At 37.0% G+C, this 25,940-nt stretch overlaps 1 protein-coding gene across 1 annotated transcript in view; it reads right to left on the reverse strand.

The window, feature by feature from the left end:
* Positions 1-25,940, reverse strand: part of LOC145672695 (tryptase delta-like) — a 120,641-nt gene that overhangs the window by 77,282 nt on the left and 17,419 nt on the right. The window contains exons 3-4 of the mRNA XM_081741863.1: positions 24,364-24,491; positions 4,768-4,927 (exon numbers count right to left, since the gene is read on the reverse strand). Coding sequence (XP_081597989.1) covers positions 4,768-4,927; positions 24,364-24,491 — 288 coding nt within the window. The remainder of the gene's footprint in view (positions 1-4,767; positions 4,928-24,363; positions 24,492-25,940) is intronic.

Here is a 25,940-nt window from a genome sequence, read left to right on the forward strand (position 1 = left end):
AACATATCTTAATTAATCTAATTAGCTTTCTCGGTATTCCAAGCTCTGTAAGAACGTTGTACAATGTTTCTCTCCTAACCGAGTCGTAAGCCTTTCTAAAATCAATAAATAGTTGATGTACCGGGGTATTGTATTCCCACTTCTTTTCGAGTATTTGGCGAATGGTAAATATTTGGTCGATAGTTGATCGATTTCGTCTAAATCCGCACTGAAAATCTCCAATAAATTCATCTGCGTATGGGGTCAATCTTGCTAACAGAATATTTGAAAGGATTTTATAGGATGTTGACAGAAGAGAAGTGCCTCGATAATTATTACAGTAAGTTTGTCGCAATAAGCAATAAATATAGAAATAAAAATGACTATGTTCGTGAGTTAATAACTCCTGAACCACCCGACCGATCTCAATCAAATTTTCAACATAGATGAGGTTCGAACCTGGAAAGTTTATTTTATCATTTTGCTTTGACAGTAGAACTTAGGTTGGGAGAGGAGAGGAGGGGAATATATATAAAAATAATTAAAAGTAATCTCTTGAACCACCCGATCAATCTCGATCAAACTTTCAACATAGATAAGGTTCGGGCCAGGAAAATTTCAGTGGTTTCAGTAGGGAAAGAGAATATATATATATATATATATATATATATATATATATATATATATATATAAGAGGAAAGTGATTGTCTTTGTGACTTCATCACTCTTAAACCATCCGACCGAATTCGATCAAAATTTCAACATATACGAGTTTCGGACCTGGCATGGTTTTCATTATATCACTTTAACGGTGCCACCTTGGTGAAGGGGGAGGAGGGGAGATATTTAAAAATGATCGAAAATGACCGATATTAGTATCGAATCTATAGTTTTCGCGGTTGCTGTGAAGAATAGCGACACTTTTCATCCTGTTTAATTCCAAATTCAGTCCCGCAACTTGGGGTAGTTTTTGCGTTCGCTGTGATGAACAGTGACACTTCCAATGCAATTTAAATCCAAATTCAGCCACGTGGAGGAGAAAGGCAGAGAAATATAAAAATGATCGAAAGTGACCGATATCAGAGAGCGCTTTAGTTACAGTAAAAAGTGACTGAGTAACGAAACATATTGCTATTTTTTTCATAATTTAACCCAGCGAAGAGGTTAATTGATGCTAGTACAGTATATAACTTACCTGCTGAAACCTTGAGTAGGGTTAACATAACATTTATGGAAAGTAAGTTTCTCTTTAAACATGTCTGTGTAATGATCATTTTTCGTGGCAAGTAATATCTATTAGACTCATAACATCGGGATCACAACTGGAACATACTACATGAAAGCAGAACTTATTTCGGTATCACTGTACTGAGAGCCAAGTCAGTGCCCTGCGTACCCTATTGATATTGGTTAATAGCCAACACTGTAACTTTCATTTACCTAACTAGATACACATTTGGTATTCTATTAGCCTACTATACTATTAACTTAAGAGCCCTCATCCCAGCGAAATTAAAATAGCGCAAATTTTACAGTAATTATGTGATATCTTCAAATAGATAAAATATAATTGAAATGTGGAACAAAAGCGCCATACACAATATTATTTTGCATGAGGTACCGTTATCACAAGTCACCTAGTGCCTTTCCGTTTTCAACCTTTTTGAAACGCGAAATTAAATGCCGATTTTCAAAATGGCTGGAAATTGAAAGCAGATAAATGAGACTTGATAACGGTATCTCACGTAAAATGATATTGTCTAGGGCGCTGTTGTTCCACATTTCGATTATCTTTTATCTATTTGAAGATATCACATAATTACTGTAAAATTAGCGGTATTTTAATTTCGCCGAGATGAGGCCTCTTAACAGTGTCTGACAGTGACCTTGTTTTTAATTCAAGTTTCCTGCCTATTTAGATCTTTTTAAGCATGTAAAGGCGAAGTCAAACAAATAGACTTCCTATAAAATAATTTTTATGTTGTTATGTAGTCTATGCATGGTGAGTTATTAGTTGTTTTATATTTTGAAACAAGACTTTCGAATTGGTTTTAGTATATAAATTCTTGTCACCCTGAAAAACGTTATGGCCTCTCAAGAAAAACTTACTGGGTATACCCTTGAGTACAATATGAAAGAGTGTACTTAAGGTAAAAGAATATCTTAAGGAAATATATAAAACAATCGAAATTGTTGTGTATGTGAAAAGCTGGGGATTATATAGGTTCATACCAAGAATCTTATAACATAGAGGATCTGCCCTTACAACAAAATCTTGAAGCCAAACGTCACAGTTTCACCAAACCTACTCTGCCCACTCTACCGCTGTTTTGAGCCAAGAATCGTGGCGGAAACGAAAGTAGCCAATCAGACGATGGCAGAAACGAGAGTAGCCAATCAGACATGTCGATGCTCGGTTGTTTTTTTGGCTTTATCGATTTAATAGGATGAAGATACATATGGGCAGATCCTCTATTTATAACATCCTTGGTTCATACTGTAAAAAGAAGAGAACAGAAAATATTTTAAGTGTTATTTGACAATTGATTAATTTAAAATAATGAAATCGCATATTTTTTCACGCGCTATCCTAGCCAAATGTTTTGTCACAAGGAAGAAAGTGAGGTTAGATTTACATCAAAGTTACAACACTCGAGTGTGACGTAATGTCACGTGGTATTATCATGGGGGCAAAGGTGGAATAAAACGAGCCCTGCGGGGCTTCTAACCCATTTCGTTCGCTCACGTTTGCTCAACTAGGTTTCATAACACAAGTAAGTCAGTTCTTATGCGTTATATATTATGTACAAGGGCAAATTAGTATTATTTTTTTAAATCTTATTTTAATGAAAAAAAGTGTCAGGAAAATTTCTTTAAAAAATTAAAGAAACTTTTCCAGAAATTTTTCTTTGAGCTCACGCCAAAAGCGACTTTCATTACTAGCCCATGGGCTAGCAAATTCGGCCATAGGAGCAACAGCAGTTAGTGTTTGATTTATGATATATGTAGTTATGCTTCGTGGAAACGGATAACTTCAACCAACCAGAACTGTGTATATAGCTCCTATGTCTAGAGTCGAGCGTGATTAAAATGTATTCAAAGAAATCAATTCAATTTTAACCAATAATCGCAACTTATTAAGCTAAGATATTGAAAAGAGATTATCAATGAAAATACCTTGTTGTTTGTAACAATTGAAACACTACGACACATGTGAGTAAAATGAACATTATATCACAGATTCCTTACACAATAATACAAAAATAATCACAATACTTGAAGTGTTCACGAACTGAAATAAGACTCTCTATACGCTATAGCATAGAATCAAATAGCCTTAGACATGCTCCTAAAGAATCGCCTGTCACGTAATTTATTTGCAAGTATACATATCAATCGTGATGTCTGTTGAACGATCGTGATGAACAAGATGTCGACCTATCATATTCTACACATATTTAGTGTGTGAGGTATCAGGCCACCGTACAGGCCAGGGAAACAGCGTTACGCATCGCTCTAAAGAAAAATTTGCACTTTATGAAAAACATGTAATTGGGCTTTGACGTGCTGAAATGTTGCATTTGGAGTTGTCTGAAGAAAGAGTATGGCATCATCTACAACTTCCCTGATGTAGTGATTATTGTTGAGGTTGTGATGAATACGTGAAATGAAAAAAATGAAATGAAATTTTTCAGTTTTACTTCCCACGATTATGCCGGTTAGGCTAAAGGAGACGTTGATGATGAGAAATGAGTGAAATGGTGGAATGAAGAAAGTTGGAGGTGACGGGAGAACCCCGAGAAAACCCACGAGCGCGGTGTTTGACCACCACAAAGTCCACACGGCGCGAGTTGGGATCGAACAAAAGACCCCTAGCACCGGAGGTGAACGCTCTCCCGTTATTAGAGTTTAGACTCACTCCCGTTATTCATTCTTAGTTTTGTTTGTTTGCAGAAGTTTAATTCTCTTTCCAACATCAAGGCTATAATGAGACGTACACCTACAGCTTAGTCTGCAGCACAAACAACCGTAATACGTTCAAAGTACATAGGCTATCCATTGCGAACGAGTCCAGGACCATATTGTAAGGATCCCCACATCACAACAAAAGCACATGTCAACACAACACGTGTTATTGATTGTAAACAGTGTAGCAGACGGGAAGCCAACACGAAAGACACCGAGGAACGCCGAAAGAAGACGGACCTCACGGAAGGACCCAAAGAGGACAGATAAAAGCTCGACCACCGAGGGACCCAGCATCAGTCGTCCAACTGATCAACTAACCAACACCTGCCCTGATGTCGCATTGGACTAAGGGTACACCTATCGTTACCCGAGGTCGCATTGGACTAGGAACCTTTACTACAAGCAAGCCTCGCGAAGCTGCCTTGGGCTGAGGGTGCTATCCTTCAAGACTCACCAGAACCAGTAGGTGCCTTGGAAACTGCCTTGAGAGAAGGAGCACCGTGCAAAACACCTATTTCCTCTCATCTGGCTAATAACAAAGATAGACACTATTTTACTCTTTGTAATCAAAGACATTTGTATTTAACATTTTTTATAATAAATTGGTGAAGGGGAAAGATTAGCCCGGACCGTCATTTAGCCTCTACCTATAAAAATCATTACAATATGCAGCAGAAGTGCTCGTTAGCTACTAGACCATTAACGAGGATATTTCATTCTTGATTATGCTATTGTCACAAACAACAAGAATTTATGATGTTGAAACAATATGTCATGTGTTATACTATATATTAGAAGCTAATGAAAATTAGAATATACCTTGTAGAGCGCTATATCATTTGTTGGTATACCACTTTCGTAATCGCTATGGATAAATATTGTATCTACAATTCTCCTTTGTTCACAACGTGTTAGATGGACTGCATCTACATTCCCAGCAATCACGAATAAATTCACTGTTCGTATGATATCCATGTCACTGAAAAGAAAGAAAAGCTTTTAGTTATATATGGACGGGTATTGTGTTTTCAAGATACGAGGGCTCTCCAGAAAGTAACAGACATTTTGAAATAGAAAGAAAACAACAGAATTAACGAACAAACCAAGTTGCATTATATACATTTCAAAGGTAAGCACTTAAGCTATTTTCCAACATAATTCATGCCATGGAAATTAAGGCTCTTATCATACCGTGGGACAAAATTTTTTTCAATACTGTCGCGGTAGGAATCTGCCACCTGAAAATTCAACTACTGGTTTACACCGGCATGCAGTTCGGCGTCAATATCAAAGCATTGTGTAGAGACTCATGTCTTCATCGCTGGGAAGAGGTGATAGTTGCTCGGCGGCAAATCGGGACTGTATGGTGGGTGATCGAACACCTCCTATCCAAAATCATCCAAAAGCTCTTGAGTACACTTGGCCATGTGTAGACGTGCATTGTCGTGGAAAAATAACACCACCCTAAGTTTTCTCTGGAGCATGTTTTGAATCGCGCGCCTTAAATTTCTCAGTATTTCACAATATCTCTTTGAGGTAATTGTGCCACGTTCAAGAAAATCAACGAGAAACACTCCCTGATCGTCCCAGAACACAGTAGCCGCGATCTTTCTTGCTGACAGCGTTTGCAAACACTTCCATGCTTTGTTGGGAGAATGTCCCCATTCCATCAACTGATGTTTGATTTCACAATTGACACTGTTTCACGCAAGTCTCGTCCCCAGTGACGACACGATCGATCATGTTCCCATTGTTTGCATAATCTTCGAGAAAAATCAGTGACACAGAAATTCTTTTTTTCTTTATGTGGTCTTCCGTTAGGATTTTCGGAACCCACCTAGCACAATATTTGTGGCATTCAACCTTTTCCACTAGAATTTCATGAATTCATTCATCATTCATTTTGAGTTTAATGTCCCTTTTAGCAGCGAGGCTATATGAGACGTGGACCTACTGATTAAGGTGGAATCCGAACTACATGAGCTCTCGCCGGGAATCGAACCAGTTTCTCCCACGCCAAAGGCGCTTACGCTAACCGCTTAACCACAAAGGAGCCCAGAGAATTTCATGAAATTTGGGAGAAATGTTCAGCAAGTTCCGTAATCGTAAAACAACGATTTGCACAAATGTTGTCGTCGAGTTTTCGCACCACTTCATCAGACAGAAGGTTATGCCTACCTCTAATGTCCTGCTCGTAAACATTAGAACATCCACTTTTAAAATCAATGCGCCATTGCCTCATTCGGACTTCATTCATTATTCCATGTGAGTACACTTCTCACAGTTAGCGATGGATTTCAATTGTGTTATACTTTTTAGTATCAAAAATCCAATGTCAGAACGTACCTTACAAGAGGCGAGATTTTTTATAAGTTGTAACACGTTACAGAAAGCACAGTAAGAGCGTCACAGTCCTTACGCTACCACAGCTGGATGCGTACTGACTGGATGTTCTGACACCAAGATGGCGACCACTAGCCCCGTCCAGTGCCGCGATAGGCCAAAACGTTTAGGACTTCCTGGTCAGCTTTCGTATATAATTCAGAGGATGTGAACATTTTATAACCTAAATATTACTCTTATCTCTAATTAATCATATTTTGGACTATTTAATTAAGCACAGACCTCTTAAAGCTTGATACACTAAATCAAGTGGAAAGTATACTTTGGTTGTAGGAAGCTGATTCCATTAGCATGCGATGTACAAGATATTTTACAAGAAATTGACTATATCCATCAAGAGTATTAATAAGCTGGACAATGCAGAACAAAAATTAAAAAGGTTTATTTGAGTACGAGTCTTTCTCAACGATTTGAGACATAGAGTTAAACGAAAACAAAGACTAGAAATGTATGGATGTTATTGAAAACCGCTTGTTTCTGTGTGCTATTCAGGATGGCAGAGAGCAGAAACTCAAGGAGGTACGGTCCACACACAACCACATATTCAAGGTGTTTCAAAATAATACCGACAACGTTTGTGAGGTGATTTCTGACACCAAGGTAAGACAATGAGAACAGACAAACCTGTGTGTAAAAGTCCGTAATTTCGGAGTTATAAAATGCGAAAAACATGAAAAAAAAAAGAACTTTAAAGATTCTTGGCTCCCATACTATGGGACCTATCGTAGTTGGGTTAAGACTTCACTTAGGAACTAGTATGTGCTCTATTCATATATATCCATGTTTCAGAATCCTGCGGTACTGTCCTATCAGACTTCTGCAACAATTTTTATACAGGTAGTTGGTGAGTAACTTAAATTATGCCTGTAGCCAAACTCCCTCTATAAAAATTGTTGCGTGAGTAGAACAGCATTCTGAAACATGTATTTTTGGATAGCACACATGTTAGTTCCTAAATGAAGTCTTGACCCTAATACGGTAAGTCCCATAGTTTTGGAGCTTTGTAGTTTTGGATAACTTTTCAAGTTTTTTCTTTCATGTTTTAGGCAGCCTATAGCTCCGAAAAGACGCATTTCTGACCTAGGTTGGTCTATACTTTTTTGTCTTATCTTGGTATCAGAAATCTCCTCCCAAACGTTGTCGGTATTGTTTTGAAACACTCTGTATATACGATGTGATGATCATTTTTCGACTTCCGAAGGATTTTGAGTCTCACTGTCTAGAGTTATTCCACATCATACCCATCGTAGCCCATGAGAAGAATTAACTCAACTGAATAATATTAAATTGTGCCCCAGGAACCTCAAATTTTCAAGGCATTTAGAATATACAATATGAGGGAAAGGCATTTTGTAAGTTTACAGTGGCTAACGTGAGTGACACTATATCTTGGATAGGGATAATGAAGCTAGAAACGCATGTATTACTTTATGGTATCACTATGGCAGCCATTTTGAAGTATGCCATCTTTGATTCAGATTTAAGATTTTTAATAGAAAAGGGTCATGTGTCATATTTTGGGGCGCTTTTCAGCACAAACACACACTTGACGTTATTTTCAACTTATCTCTAATCATTTAATAATTATTACCTTCATGATTAGAGTGCGGATCAATATGCACTGAAAATGTGGAAAATATGCATGCAGCTATGCACCGAAACAATTAAAATATACACACTAATATGCAAAGATATGCACTAAAGGAAGTATGAATGCACAAAAGAATTACTTGAAATATCTATATTTTTTCGAACTACGACACAATTAAAGATAACGATGAAGTAACAATAGCTTTCATGTCAAGTTAGGTTGCAAAATCTTGAATCGAATTCACAATCTCTAGTTGTTAAACACAATCTTATAGAAACCGTTAACTAGTTTTGAACTTAAGTAAATTTGCAGTGTACTACAACCAGTGGCGTATTTAGGGGGGTGCCTTCCGGGCTTAAGCCCCCCCGAAATCTTATTTACTTAAGTAAAGTATATGAAATATGTTGCAGAATTTTCACATTTTCAGGCAAAGACCCCCCCCCGAAAGTTAGCAAAGCCCCTCCCGAAACAAAATCGTAAATACGCCACTGACTACAACATATCTCTATAAATTAGCTGGTGTAATTATTTTTCGTTTATCCGATAACGCTTCTGAAATACACTTTACTTCTTTGGGTCTGGTGCGAGCAGTACCTGAAATATAAAATACGTAAGCATTAATACTGACAGTAGCCTTTCATTTTTACAAGAGTATATATAGTTCAGTTAGCATTGTTCTTTTAAAAAAAAACATTTAAAAAAAGCTACTTGCCTTTTCCAAGTCCTGGAGATGCCTACCATAACACAGTGACGCCTGAATCCATGTGCCCATCTTGTTAATATCGATTCAGGGGTCAGGGGTGTGCCAGGAAACATTGCTTTGAAAATCCTCATTCTAAATTTCAGAAATACTTTTCTCACAGCAGAGATCACGTTATTTACATCTAGAAACTATGAACGAATTTCTCCCACAGCTCTATAAAGACCATGTACAACACACGTTACAAGGGTCAACTTTCAATAGAACACTTGTAATGCTTTTCCTGCTTTAAGCATATAAGCTGATGAATCTGTGAGGAAGATTAGAAACTTATATTCTCTATCTCCAGTCGGCCACACTGATTAAAAATCGTATGTGGCGTGCGTAAAATCGTATGTTACCTTTGTAAATCCTGTAGTTTTTGGACTTAAAGTACAGCAAACGTATAACTGAAAACACATGTTTCATAATGCTTTCTGTGTAAGTGTTCCGTCTGTACGTACTTTCCATATGAAACAATATAGGCGGTCAGGATCTTACACACAAATGGACATATACAACATATAGCTGACGAAGGTAACATACACCTATGTATGCAATATAAGGAAGACATCAGACATCCTGCAACGGCATGATGTAACACCTAAGGGCAGTGCCTATATAGCATACGGATAACTTATGCCCCATAATGATTTCTGTAGTAAGCAAAAGGATTCCGTATATTTGTTCAATATACCTCTGTCCGCAGAACTGATTTTTCTCAGCATAAAGTTTTTGAAAATAAGACATATACGAATTAAGAAATAATGTTGGTAAAATAAGTAGGCTAAGTTTCACGAAATCGAGCCAAATAACTTTTCTGAAAATGTGTTTTATTTTTGCCAAAAAAAAAAAAAATAGTAAATGGGGACTCTCAGTTTTATAAAAAAAAATATCGAGAAAATGTCTTAATGGTATTGAAAATTAAAGGCCCGCAAATCGGAAATTACATTCTTTAAAATTATTATTGAAACCGAGAAAGTGAGGTAATTTTATCAACGAGAGAGACTACAAATGAAAGTACCATCATAACTCGTACTTACATAAAGCATCACGAACTGCTCTTGCTACAGTTAAATGATTAGTTTGATCCAAAGCTTTCGTTAAAATCAAGTATGGTGTTCCTGGTTCACTTTGACTGGGCTTTGTAACGATCACATTAGCGATATATCGACCACACAAATCTGTGGTTTCGTCTATAGATAGCCGCACTTTAAAATCTGCGATATCATCCCTGATACTTTGTAAAATCTGCAAAATATTTAATTTTAAAAATATACAAGTATCTATCCATGAGCAGTTTTATTACTCTATACAGCTTCGCATGTGTTTGTTTCTACTCCGAAACGTATGTCTGTATGTCCGAAATTAAAATGAAGATAATTGGTTTCTTTCGTTAGTTAAATAAAACGTTGACTGCCATTTTCCATTAGTCCTGCAGAAAGAGCTAAGTTAAGTGAAAATAGGAAATGAATAATACAGAGAGAATAATCAATTCAAGGTCGTAAGCACTGCAAAAAGAACTTATTTCAGAGTACAGTGGACCAATATATTTCTTTCGTAGTGTTGACTCGTCTGGAAGTTTTTTTTTAGTGGAATACTTTGCAAGGGAACTAAAGAATGAGTCAGAAAAAACTTGGCCGCTTTCCTCCCTCCATATTTTCTAGTATATAGGATGAATATTGGCAGCACTGTACATAAGCAAGGACAGCTGCCGATCTTACTCACGAATAGATTGTCAGTTGTGAAGTGCGCGTGGTGTGGTAAAGAACGATGAGTCAGTTAGAAAAACGAAAACTAATTGTGAACAAGTACCTCGAAAATCCAGATATGTCCTTAAATAAATTAAGCAAACTCGTAAAGTACCCTCGGTCTACTGTGCAAAATGTAATTAAAAAGTACACACAAGATTTAACTGTTAAAAGAAAACCTGGCTCAGGTAGAAAACCGGGGACTAGCCAACCGAAGGTGGAGAAAAGGGTTACTGCATTGCTGCGTCAGAATCCGAATTTATCGGAAAGAGCAGTTGCTGGTGCGATCAAAGCGTCCCAATCTACAGTCCACAGAATTAAAGCAAGGAAAGGTTTACGATCTTTCAAAGGGCAAAAGGTACCTAACCGAGACGAAAAGCAACAACTGACGGCAAAATCCAGAGCAACAAAACTCTATGATCAGTACCTTACTCAATATGAATGTTGCATTATGGACGACGAAACCTATTGTGTCTCTGATTTCAATCAAATTCTCGGAGAGGAGTACTATGAGGCACTGGAGAGGGGAAAGTTGCAGGATAAATTTAAACAACGGAAGGCATCCAAATATCCCAAAAAATATTTGATTTGGGAAGCTATTTGTTCATGTGGTAAAAGAAAGCAAGGCTTTCATCACAAAAGGGACAATTAACGGCGAAATTTATACGAAGGAGTGTTTACAGAAACGCTTGTATCCATTTGTGATGTCACACAGTAACTCTGTTTTCTTTTGGCCAGATCTTGCTACCTCTCACTACTCTAAAACAGCCACTAATTGTTATAAAGAAAAGGGTATCGTCACAGTTCGAAGAGAGGCAAATTCACCAAATTGCCCTGAACTTAGACCAATTGAAAAATATTGGGCCCACATTAAAAGAACATTGAAAACATCAAAAGGAAAGGCGGCTGACTTCAAAACTTATCGTCACAAGTGAACTGCAGCTGCCAATCAAATAACAGAAGAAGATGTGCGAACTCTTATGAAGCGGATTAAAAGTAATGTATGAGCATTTTTCCATAATTAGTTCTTTATGATATCTTTTGTGTGCTTGTTTCTTTTTACTTTATAGTCAACTAAAGTATTAAAACGACCTTTCTTCTTTTCATTTCTTTACCTACTTTTTTGGTCAAAGTTACTGGCCAAGATTTTTCTGACTTATTCTTTATAACACTCAGGGTTGCTCAGCTTTATTAAAGGAATGTTAGCTACTATGAGCGCTTTGCACAGGACACCAGCGAAACTATCTTTAGTTTTTTGTTTGTTTGTTTGTTTATCAAGTACACTTTTAATTGTTTGCTGTTTGCAGGTTTTGATAGAATTTCTTAAGTGAATGGCTGTCTTCGTATGCTGAATTACTCGATATTTTTTGTCGCATGGTATCTGAAACAATATAAAATATTTATTTTTGAAATAAAATTGACAATCTCTTAATAAGGTAAAGTTTAATTGAAAAAAATAAATGTGTAACCACAAGAGAGAGATGCACAAAATTCTAGCAACTGGTTCTGAACGCTGATTGGCAGGTCAGAACAGACTCAGTCTATCATGACAAAAGTTGAAAAAATAGCAGCTAAACACCACAAATGCCTTTCCCCCCTGGTCTGGCAAAAAAAAAAAAAAAAAAAAAAAAAAGCTGCAGCTAAACTTAAGTTTTTTTTTCAATAACTTGCCTCACTCTTCGTCAATTAACATCCTCTGTTCTTTGGCATTCTTTCTCTTTCTGTATTTGTATTATAGTTTATTAAAATATTTATAAACTCCTAGATTCACACTGTTGCAATTCATAAAAATAAAGATAGTATGGTGTCATACGTTTTCCCGCTCGATTTATGTGCTAAGTTTCATTTTACTTTTGCAGCATATAATATTTAGTATGTAGATTTTAAAAATTATGGGTGCCATTTTTTCTTTAATGGTTTTGTATTTTTTCCAAGATGGCATCTAGCATGACCGTCGCATTTTGTGTTTCATACATACAAGATGTAATAGGAAATTACGAATTTTTAGTTATTCCAAGATCTTTGTTCTCTTCCGATGATTGTCTTCATATTTCGTCTGACAACAGCTCTTTCATTTCTGCTATAGAAAAGTACACCTCATGTTTAGTTATCAGTGAAGCATCCCCTTCTCATTACCAAGAATGCTCTTCAGTTACCACGCAGAATAAAAGAGTAAAAAGAGTATGTGTGATTGATGGTATGGCTATAGTGCAGTCTATAAGAAAAACGAAATCAATGAGTACTTGTGCAAATCTTGCAAAGACTTTTGTTAGAGTTATTAAAAAATTAGTAGTTGTTACGATGTAGCCGTTCTAATTTTGAACAGATACATTGAGAATTCACTGAAAGAATAAATTCGCAAGAAAAGATTAAGCAAAACAGTTCCCATAAAATTTTTCATCAAAGACACGTCAAAATTTAAAGCTAGTTCCCACGGAAACCTTTCTCTCACACAATGAGACGGAAGCTCAATTAACAGAATACCTTGGGAAAGCAGTACTAAATTCTTCTGCAGCTAGTAATTTTAATATTGTGGTTGGCTATGTAATCCAGACATACAGCAATAAGCCAGGTCTCTTCAGTCCTAATTTAGCTGAGCATACATATGAATAAGCCGATACGTTGATGGTCATTATTTTTCAGGAATATGATATTGAGAAAGAAGTTGTATCTTCATCTGGCACAAATGTTTTTATTTTGCTCCTGGACTTAGTCACCAAATGTTCAGTCAAAGGTAATATCTATTTTTTCACTAGGAAAGGAGTAGAAAAATCAATGTTCGTGAAAAATGTATTTGGATTGGTGATGCTAAAGCCAAAGAACCTGTTGGCTTCATTCACCGGAGGAGACTGGGAAGGAAAGTTGTTGGCATTTCGAAAGAGGAGTGGATTGAAGTTTATCCAAGTCTTTCTAGTGATAGTGATATAGTAACAGCTTTGGTGAATAAATATTTGACCCATTAAGTGGCTTGCAAACATTTGAAAAATTCATCTGTATGACACACACAAAAGACAGCCAAATTTAAACTATCTCAGATTTAAGATGGTACTTATTCTCGATTAAAAACCTGGAAGGAGAGAAATTACCACTAATGATAGGAGCTCTGAAGCCACACATACTCAGATTTTGATTGCCAAAGGCTATAAATGCCATAAACCGCTTTTACGACATCTATCTGGAAACTACCAAGGACTGTTCTTTCGCTCCTGTAAAATCACTTAACCTGCCAGCACCATTAAGCGTCATTGGACTTACCAAATGTGGATGCAATGTTTTATGCACCAGAGGAAATTGCAAGTGCTTTACCAATTTTCTACCTTGCACATCTCTCTGCAAATGCAGTGACTGTTCAAATACCTGCGATTATAAATGTGAAAAGGACATTGCTTTGAGTGACAGTCAATCGAACAGTAAATCACAGATAAGTTTTTCAGCCAAGACAACTTCAACAAACTTGATTAAAAAATACATACACGAGCGAGCGTCTTTATGTATGGACTATGGAGTAAAATAATTTTCAGTATTATATGGAAAGTCTGTATTAGTATTGTGAAGATATGTGTATTTGGACATATGGAAAAGTTTCTTATTTTGAACAATGGGACATTTTATTTTAAAAGAACATTTCAGTCAAAAGCATCATCATTCGTTTCAAATTAAATCACCTATCGACTTGTTTTTCTAAGTTCATTTGCCTTTGCTGTCTGTCATTCATTTCTTACGTTGTAAATTTTTCAATTAATAAAATAACAGATTGCTTCCCCGTCCGCATTCCTATCATCACTTTACCTTGGTTAATCTACGAGCATGCACTTTTTTCATCGAGACACAAATCAAAGTGAATAACCGAGGATATGAACCCGGAAGGAACGCCAGACAAAATGGATTGAGAGACTATTGGAAGGGACAGTCGACATGGAGTGAGAGACGAGTTAGAACGTAGACCGCTAGCTTCATTTGAAATTTACGATTAATAGCCTTGCTCTGTCTTAGAGAGCACCTTTGATTCAACGACGATGTATTGCTTTTTAAGAAGAAGTTTTAAGTTTATCTAAAGTTGCGGACTTCGTGAAGTTGGTTACTCAATCCGGGTTTCGCCAACTCTTAACCTTGGTTACTGGAACGACCAGCCAGCCAAACAGAGAGATGGACGGACGTCGGCACGTTGGAGGAATCGTGGAGAGGACAACGATCAGACCTGCAAGTAAGTGCGAGTAGATTAACCTCTCCTGAAAGTTACTCCCTTCTTGCCCCTTTTCACCCCCTTTAACATCACAGTCTGTTTCTTTTGTACGTGTTGGATTTCATTTAAATGCAACCCAGGTTGGATCCCGTACCTCATGTTTTGTTAAGTTCTATATTTACGAAATCCTGGGCGCAACTTGTCGGTTATGGCATCCCCAATTACGTTGTTTATGAGTACATTATCTGAGCTTTCAGACCGACAAGGGGCGACTGCACAGTATTATACTTCAGTATTATATTAGCAGTAATTTCAGTATTATACTCCATCCACAAGTGTATGAAGTAAAATAATTTTCAGTATTATATCTGTTCATTTTATTCCAATAAACACATTACTTGACATCCACAATAGAAAAATAATTAAAATACAAATTTTGGCACAGAGCCATAAAAGACAGGTAGATTTCTTTCAATGGCAGCCATCTTGAAATTTTTTTAATGGATTGTTCTGATTTTCACACACATCTAATGTATTGTAAACATTCATCTTTTGACAAAATTTGGTGTCCATCGGTATATAATTAAGAAAAATACGATTTTTTATAAAAGTTCAAAGGGCTGCCATTTTGCGGATATTTCCTCCGATCATCCTTGATAACGAAATCGTCCGAGATATTGATACAGCCAATTTTTGTGCCAAGTTTGGTTTCAATCCGTTAAAAGTTACGGCAGTCAGAGTTCACAAGAAACGTAATATAGAATATATCTATATCTATATCTATATCTATATCTATATCTATATCTATATCTATATCTATATCTATATCTATATCTATATCTATATCTTTATCTATATCTATATCTATCTATATACAGTGGTGCTATCCTAATTTTTTAACAACCGGTTCTCTCTCTCTCTCTTTCTCTCTCTCTGTATATATATGTATGCTAGGCGTATTCCGAAAGTAAGGACCGTCGACGTATAGTGAAATGAGATTGGCCGGAACACAATTTGATAAATGAAACGCCAATAACGAACTATTGACGAAGCCACTGCAGTGGTTGTCTTGAGTCAATAGGAGTTTGGGTGCCTAAAATGCAGATGGCAATGGCAGAGAGAATTGTTTCTGCTGCTAGAGTGAAATGCACGGTATGATACGTTTTTTGCTTGCAAAAGGAACTTCTGCTGCTGATATCCATTCATAATTGTGCTTAGTGTATGAACCTACAGTAATGAGTGCAGGAAAGGTTCGCAAATGTTGTCGCGAGTTTCAAAATGGTCGTACCAACGTGCACGATGAAGGCCGGAGTGGAAGGCCTAGTATTCAGACGGACGACCTTGTGGAGCAAGTAAACACAAAACTGCGAAGTGATCAGCAATTGACGATCAGTGCTCTGGCTCATGAATTTCCCTGCGTTGCACGAACTACCATCTACAGGATTGTCACAGAAGCGCTTGGATATCACGATGCAAGGTGGGTGCCGAAAATGCTAACAGACCAGCACAAAGAGCAACGAATGTGCAATGCCCGACAATTTTTTTGGATCGCTATCGAGAACAGGCAAATGATTTGTATTTCCACATTGTGACGAGCGACGAGACGTGGATCTCGTACACCAACACCTAATCTAAACAACAATCCATGGAATGGCGCCATTCACATTGCCCACAAATCAAAAAAGTTTAAGCAATCCCCGCATTCGAGTCGCAAATCGATGGCTACTGTCTTTTAGGACAAGGGCGTCCTACTGGATGATCTTTTTGAACGTGGGATAGCAGCTTCAGCTGACCTGTACTGTGACACGCTCACTAAAGGGCGACGTGCAATTCAGAATCGACGCCGCGGGAAACTGTCGTAGGGAATCATCCTTGTTCACGACTACGCGCGTCCTCATACCGCTGTCGTCGTCGAGAAGATTTTCATTAGGACTTATTTGACAATCATCCATACAGTCCCGACCTTGCATCCAACGATTACTTCCTATTCTTGCGTTTAAAACAGTGTCTTGGTGGACAACGGTTTGAGTTGAGTTGATTTTGAGTTTAACGTCCCGTTCAGCAGCGAGGCTATATGAGACGTGGACCTACTGATTAATGTGGAATCCGAACCACATGAGCTCCCGCCGGGACAACGGTTTGAAAACGACTAGGATCTCAAGAGGCCGTTCCCAACTGGTTCCAATCCCAGGAGGCAAACTTCAATTCAGAGGGTTTACGGAAGATGGTGCAGCGTTACGAAAAGTGTTTGGAAGGAAATGGTGATTATGTGGAAAAGTGAATTAGCTCCGTAGGCACCTCTTTCTGCCAATAAATCCCGTTCCGCACGAGCGTCTATTTTTTTTTATCATCGAACGGTCCTTGCTTTTGGAACACGCCTTATATATATATATATATATATATATATATATATATATATATATATATATATATATATATATATATATATATATATAGAGAGAGAGAGAGAGAGGATATCTACCAGGAAAGAACCATGTTTTGAGTAATGTCAGTATTGGTCATGACAAGCAATCGTCCGAGATATCGATGAAAAGACCAATATTTCGTACACACTTCTTCGAAGACACAAATCTCCAGAACTGATGAAGACATCGGAATCATACGAAAACAAATAGGTAGCACACGTAATAGGCATTATATATGTATCACATTTATTACACTCACAAGTCCCAGTATTCCGGACGAAATTCCGGAATACTTATTCAAATTTCTGTCTGCCTATTAAATTGATCAAAGTTGCTTTATTTCGCAACAATGCAACGAAGCGGGAAAATAAAGAGATGTTTTTATAAATTTGTTTGGAGTCTTTCTTTCACTTTTGGCTAGGTTTTGCGTGTGTGTGTGTGTGTTTGTTTATGTCTGGGTATAACAAACGGTTCTGCTAACTCCAAATATTTTAACAACCGGTCCTCGCGAACCGACTAAATAGCACCACTATATATATATATATATATATATATATATATATATATATATATATATATATTACAGTGGCGGATCCAAGGAAGGCTATAGCCCCCCTTGACCCTCAGGCATATACTGGATAAAACATGGGCTTCAATCCTGTTTTACACTGGATAAAACGCCAAACTATAATATATATATATAATAATCAGAAGCCAGAATTTCCCTCAGCTAATTACAATCCCCCATTCATAGCTCCGCTCCTAAATAGTCACCACATGTACATGCCCACATCTCCGGTCTCCTAATTACAATCCCTGAAGATGAATGCAATGTCTACATTCAAAACATCGGCTATATTACGTTTCTTGTGAACTTTGACTGCCGTAATATATATGAATTTGAACTGAGAGTGGTTTTCGTGTCAGGGTGTAATGATAGGAGGAAAAACATACACATTTTCCGGAATTTCTGACATGAGAGTATCTGCAATAGGCATCTGCTAAAGAAACCTAGCCAATTTGGGCGCCATCTTGAAAAATGATGAAAATGTATAAAGAAAAATGTGGCACCCTAAAATTTCAAAATCTACTAACCTTTTTGTATAAATTTCAACAAAAACATCAAACTTAGCACTCAAATCGAGCTGGAGCTATAATTTCTAACATTAGAAACCCTACTAAGAGATAAAGTTGAGTTTAAAATATCCTAACTAATATATCGAAATTATGGTCATTTGATAGTCAATCTCTGAGTAATACACTAATCAACTGAAAACATCTCCAAACGATTCTGATTGTTTTTTGAGTGACGGCTCTGAGAGGTGAATGAGAGTTCACTCCAACTAGAAGTAATAAAATAATATTATATACTTACTTCCTTACAGCATACTCTGAAGAAAATTGCTCTCCCATCCGTTTGTAACGTACGGTCTCCTATAGTCCACTGCTTCAGTAAAACAATCTTCGATAATTTGTCCTTGGGCATCTTCACACAATGCAAACGACACTAACTCAGCAGAGTACAGACAATTTAAGATCAAAAATCTCCCTTGCCTTATATAGACCAAGGAAGAAAACGGAGAGGGGATACACGTGTTTTTGTATCATTGAAACGCGAGAGAGTGAAATAGCGAACACTTGTGTTTGAAAATTTTACTCTCAGAAACACTCCAGGGACGAAATATTAACAAAGGAATCAAATATCTTTAAATAGCCCTCAACTGAATTATCTCCTACGTAATACGCATTTGTATATGCTTACGCAGTAAATATGCACTAACACCTGAAATATGCATTTATATGCGTTATAAAACTCCTTTACTTCCCTTCTTAATGGGCTGAAAGAATTTTAGAACCCGGTTGCATATTAATTGGAGGACCAGAATAAAATATGGATACATGCAAAATCCGCAGTCTATTCATGATATATGTTTATCAACTTACAATTGTCTTTCTAAACTTACAAGATATATTTACCTCATACTGTATAGACCTATTATAAATATACTGGGAAGACACAGTGGGTCGGTGCGCCTACCTCTGGTGTGTGGGTCCGTGGTTCGATTCTCGGCTAAGTAAGTTTGTGGTGGACAATATTGTGTCCGTGAGTTTTTTCTTGGTACTCTCATTTCATACCACATTCTCATTTCACCATTATTCAATTTCCTTATTAATCAGTCTCCTTTAGCCTAAATGGAGCCTTTAGCCTTTAGCAATTGTGGGACGAGTAACTGAAAGGTTTCTTTTGCATTGTAGATGCACAGAAACTTTGAGAACGCTTGGGGCACTATTTAATACTATTCAATTGAGCTGATTTTTCTCATGCCTGATATGGAATCATTCTATCGAATCAGACTAAAAAAAATAAAATAAAAACTCGTGAAACCAAATATAAAAACTCGTAAAGACTACCCTGTTATACTAGATTTGAAAAACTCCGAGCGCACAAATATTTTAATTTGACGATAGGAATTTGCATAAATTAAATCTATACGAAAGAAAGTGACGACCAAACTCTTTGATCTGGCCACTGGATTCAGTCCTGAAATTTCGTGTCCTGCCCATAATATATAGAAAAGCTTTATAAATGTAAGTTATTACATTACATACCCTATTGGACTAAGAAATATAGCGTTTGGATCCAATCACTGAACATGTACAGGGCCAAATTAAGATACTCTGGCGTCGAAGCTATACTTCAGGACCCCCTCAAAGAATATGTAGTTCTTGTGTTGTAAATTACAATGATAAACAACAATTAATTAAGTTAGTCAGTGATGAGATGGTAATGAGAGGCTGTATTGTTTTTCAGGAGAAGAGGACGCTGATGTCAATATTACAAAGGATGCAGTAACAGTGCACAGGAACATTCTACCACGCTAATTGGGGACGAAACAGACCTGCTAATACTTCTATTGTATTATGCTGAAGCTGATAGCAAAACTTTGTATTTTCGATCGGATAATCAGTCAAGAGGCACTCCAAAAGTGTATCACGTAAATAACTTCCATTCTTGGCAGTGAGTTATGTGTACAACTATTATTTCTCCATGCATTCGCAGGGTGTGATTCCACCTCTCGTATTTATTTTGTTGGTAAAAAAATCGGTATTCCAAAATCTTCTAAAAGGTGATCGGGGCACTCATCCCTGTACGACTGCATTCACTTTATCATGTAAGAAACCTGCTGATATAGTAAGTATTGATAGTCAGACGATGGCTGTTATTTTTGGTGCTAACGGTACAAGTTCTCTGGCAGACTTGCGTTACCAGACACTTACAAAGAAAGTCGTCACAGCTAAGTCTGTTCACCCAGAAAGTCTCCCTCCAACTGAGTCTTCCACGAAATTCCATTGTTTAAGAGTGTACTATAATATCATGAGATGGATGAGTACGGCTAGCGAAATAAATCATGTCAACTGAGGCTGGAAACTCGATGACGGTGAACTTATTCTAGTAGTGTGATACGAATGTTGCACCAGACGCTCTATTAAAAAATTATACACAGCAATTGTAAATCTGGGGCCGCGGTGACTCAGTGGTAGAGCGTTCACCTCTGGTGTTTGGGGTCCCGGGTTCAAACCCTGCTCCCGCCAAGTGAACTTTGTGGTGGACAAACAGCGTGTGCGTGGGTTTCCTCGGGGTTCTCCCGTTTCCTCCCACTTTCTTCATTCCACCATTTCATCCATCTCTCATCATAACCATCTCCTTTAGCCTAACCGGCATAACCGTGGGACGTAAAACTCAGAAATTTCATTTCATTTTTTGCAATTGTAAATCTAATTGCAGTTGTAACAGGTGCTGTTGCAGTACTATAGACTTCCATGCCAATTTATTCACTGTGCCAATCCGATGTCTGATGTACAAGAGGACAGTGATGAGGACTAATATATAATGAAGTTGTGAATTTTTTTACTTCCGAGTTGCATATCTTTATAACCAAATATATAAAGGTAACCAAGAAAGTTCCATCGCTTTTTCTTCCACCACCATCGAACATCGGTATATCACCTAAGACGTACGTGGAAGATAAAAAATAGTACCGATCAGCATCGACGACCTACTGCCAATGTTCTGGAAGGCCATGAATTCCATTGCGATAGAACGTGGTTGGCCGTGAAGCGAAGAAGGAATCAAGTGCATTTTGCTCCTCTACTAGAGATTTGAGCTGGCATCCTCTAAGGTGATTGTCCAAGTAGTGCAACAGGTGATAATTGGAGTGTGCAATGTCCGGGGAATATGACTGATGCAATAGTGTTTCTCATCCAAGGCGTAGAATGGTGTCCTGGGTCATCCTAGCCACGTGAGGCTTAGCGTTGTCCTATAATAGGAGGATCCCTTTGAGATTCAGAAATGCTGGCTCCAGAGTTTTGAGTTTTTCTTGAACACGACTCAACTGCTGACATTGCACAATTGCATTGATGATCTGACCAGCTGGTACCAGTTCCCGATATACAATGCCGCAAGCAGTCCACTAAACACACAGGAGGACCTTCTTCTGGCACAGTACTGGTTTCGGCTGTTTTGGAACCGGTTCATGGGATGCTAACCAATGATGAGGGCGCTGTGGAGACTCGTACAAAACCCACTTCTCATCACATGTCAACAACCTGCCCAGAAATGGCCCCTTCCTTAGACAAGACAGAAAAAAAAAACAGGTGTCTGCTCGCGTTGCCTTCTGGCTCGGAGTCAAATCATGTGGGATGCATCGACCCAACTTGTAGCGCTTCCCAAGTTGATAGAAATGCTACCGAATGGTTTCTCCACTCACACTGAATTGTAGTCCCAGTTCCTCACATGTCTGGCCACTGTTCGCCTCAATTGCTGCCTGAAGATCTTCATTTTGTGCATGTGTTAGTCTCCCGACATGTGGTGCATCTTCCAGTTTTTCGTCATCGTCCTTAAACCTGTTAAACCCCGCTGCACTCTCCGCGTAGTCACGACATCCTCACCCAAAGACCTGGTATATCTTCCGCTCCGCTGCAGGGGCGTTTGACCCAAATTTGAACTCATATAACATATGATGCTCTGTGGAGGTCCATGTTCATTCTGTCCTTACCCAAGTTCATGGTGTAACTGAACTGCCACAACCAAGTAGTATGTTGGATATACCCACACCAACAACTGACCTTCGCCGTATCTCCATGCGCATTGAACTCACGGTATGAGGGCCTATTGAACAAGACCTCCACAAAAAGCGACAGAACTTTCTCGGTTATCTTTATAAAACGCATTTGGTAAAATATATGTATTATAGAAAATTGTGAACTGTAGTAATGAAAACTTGTAATGTAGTCAGGTCAATTTAGCAAAAAAGAAATCCTAATCTAAAACAAATTCTAACAACATGTATGTAAGCGATTTATGTCTCTACCAGATGTACAGTGATGTATAGAGCGTAGTCAAATTGTGTATGTACGAGATCTAATAACTGACATTTATTTATAACGATCATTGTTGGTATCCATTTTTGATCCCATATATACCATTTATTAATAGAAGTGAATTTATTGAATATTAAAACAGTACGTTTGTTTTCGAAACATAATTGCTCTGCGATTAAAAATAAGAAAGTAAGAATTTCTTTGATTTTCGAAGCTAGCGAAAGCCATCTTGAAAATGATACTTCCGGTTTCCAGATTATGATTAGTATTTCCTTCAGTCAATCAGTAGATCTGTTAGAGATAACAGCCATAATATTAATAGAGAAGTAACTGTTCCAAAATTAAAAATAAGGAACTTTAGGAATTGAACAGATTTTCGAGATTAGCGGCGTCCACCTTGAAGAAGCCACTTTCGGTATCCAGATTATGGTAGATGTTTCTTTTGTCGATGAGGACACCTGGTAGAAATAAAAGTAGCAAGTTTGATTGAAAACTAATTGCTCTAAGATTATAAATAAAGAAAGTAATAAGAATTTTGCTTATTGTTTTAGGTTACCGGTAGGGATGCGCACGAGACAAGATTTGTGGCTGTCTCGTCTCGAAAATGTGTTGTAAAAGTGATGTCTCGACTCGAAAAATGTATATTTCTCTATTGGAAGAGCCGTGTCTCGACTCGAATTTTGTCAGGAAAATCCGGTCTCGACTCGTCTTGTGCTCATCCCTAGTTATCTGCTGCCATCTTGGAAAACTCCACTGCCAGTTGTCAGATTTTGGAAAAAACTTTTTTCTGTTAGTCAGTACACCTGGTAGAAACAAAAACCGTTCTCATACCTTTTGTTGAATATTTTTTAGGTCTGACATTATATTGACCCGACTATAACTAGATTACGCTCGTTCAACTGAGTGATGCGTGGTCAATATACTCTATCTCCCAGGCGACATTATTTCTGTCTTTCCTGACCGGAGTTTGATACCAAATAATTCAGATAGCTTCCCAATTGCCTCATGATGCTGAAACTAAATCGGATATTTTCAGAGCTCCCACCGACAATAAAAGACCTCTTACATATAGAAGAAAATGAAATGAAATGAAATCTTCGAGTTTTATGTCCCACGGTTATGCCGGTTAGGCTAAAGGAGACGGTGATGATGATTAATGAATGAAACGGTGGAATGAAGAAAGTGGAAGGAAACGGGAGAACCCCGAGAAAAGCCACGCACACGGTGTTTGTCCACCACAAAGTTCACTTGGCAGGGGCTGGGATCGAACCCGGGACCCCAAGCACCAGATGTGAACGCTCTACCACTGAGCCACTGCGGCCCCTACATATAGAAGAGTCCCCATCACGGTGAAATTAAAATACCGTTAATTTTACAGTTAATTATGTGATATCTTCAAATAGATAAAAAAAAAAAAATCAAAAAGTGGAACAAGGGCTGGTTACACATTGTTATTCTACAAAAGATACAGCTATTACGACTCACTTATCTGCTTTCGATTTCCGGCGATTTAGAAATCGGTGTACGTGACTCGTATTTTAATTTTGCAGTGATTAGGCTTCTTAAGTACTTAGTTTATCAGCATTAAAAGTTTTGACTATTCTCTGTGTACTAATTTTGTTGTAAGCCCTTTTACTCATAAAATTTTGAGTTGTCCATACATTATCTATATTTCAATAACACCAAATGGAAATCTTTTCCTTTTTCGTCCCAATTTTCCCAGTATTCTTTCAGTGAAAACAATTACTTTGTCTGCTAGTTCATTACACTTGTAAAATGCCAATGTTACAAATATAAAACTTTACTTTGACACAAATTTTAATAATCAATATTTGATATAAGTATTGACTGCTATATCGCTGATAAGTTATTATTTTTAAATTGCTTTCCTACAAATCTCTAATATTAATTTAGTATATGACCTCAAACATTGTACTTACTAGGCAATACAGTGTGCTGTGGTAATTATCATATTAGGTGCAATAATGGTACCACCACACGAATGATACCAGTAATACGGAACACGGAATCCATTGGGATCACTCGGCAATAGTCTTCTAGTAGAAACCTAGAAAAATGATGCGAATGTTTAATATCTCTTTTATAAATTATTTTTAAAAAGTTGAGAATAGTGTTGAGCCTATCTATAAACACTGTTAATTGAAATGCATCATGAGAATTTAATATACTTATGAATGAATGAAAGATAATTACGATCAGTGATGAAAATTTTCCGGAAAATTTTGAACGGAAAATTTTCCGATTCATTAAAACATACTCCACTTATTCCTACATCGTTGTTTAGTCACGATGTGAGGTGGAAAATTTTCTTCTATATTTTTCGGGAAAATTTTCCGTTCTAAACAAATTCTTAAAAAGTGAAAGATCGTTTAAAGAATCTGAAAATTTTCATCACTCAGACAATTGTCAGTACTATGTAGGAAGAAGTGAAACAATTTTTCATTAATCGAAATATTTTCTGTCTTCTATGGAAAAGTTGAAAAAACTTTATCTGAGTCGAAAAACATTCATCATTTTGAAGCAAAAATTGAAACAACTTTTTGTGAATCGGAAAGTTTTATTGCTCTGTAGAAACAAGTGAAAGGAATTTTCATGGATCGGAAAATTGTCATTACGATGTAGAAACAAATGGAAAAACTTTCTTAAGCCGGACAGTTTTGGACATTATGTATAGTGATGTTACGTGGAAAATTTTCCACTATATTTAACTGCATATTGAGATATAAAATTCAATTCCTCTAGAGAAAACTTAGACAGCAACAAATTATAATTTTCCAATTAACTTTCCGCAACCTGAAAATTTTCTAATATTTCAAGTTGGGAAGTAAAAATTTAGACAGTTTTTCTTTCTCTTTCTCTCTCTGTGTGTGTGAAGTGCAGGGAACATACATCGAGTTCATAGAGAACAAATAACCCATTCCAATATTTAAAATGTAACAAGAAATCGAAAGCAAATCTTTGTGAATTTATCAATTATTTGAAAAACAAAACATTCCACTATTTCTTCACATATAGGCCTGCCTATGTAATGAAATAACTACATAAAAGTTCCTTATGAAGATTATATTTATAACAGAAAATAATAAGTACTTCGATTTTATTGTGTTTAACACTCGTAAATCATAATTTCAATATTGGAATTTTGTATAATCAACATCTTAGAGCAGATATTTGTATTGTAAAACTATCATTATTAGAACTACCATTATTTGTATTGTAAAACTACCGATCGTTAGATTTTCACTTCATGAAACTTTTTAGGACAATATTTATTACCAATAAATTTTACGGCTAACCAACGATGTACGAATAAGTAAAGTATGTTTTATGAATTGGAAAATATCCATAACTTTTAATAAATTTAAATTTTAAATAATAGAATGGGATATTTGTACTGTACAAACTCGATGTATGTTCTCGGCACTTTACACACACACACACAAACACACACACACAGAGTTGAATTGAATTGATTTTGATTTTAACGTCCCTTTCA

Source organism: Thermobia domestica, chromosome 16 (genome assembly GCF_964235325.1).
Source record: "Thermobia domestica chromosome 16, izTheDome1.hap1.1, whole genome shotgun sequence".
Classification (NCBI taxonomy): Eukaryota; Metazoa; Arthropoda; class Insecta; order Zygentoma; family Lepismatidae; genus Thermobia; species Thermobia domestica.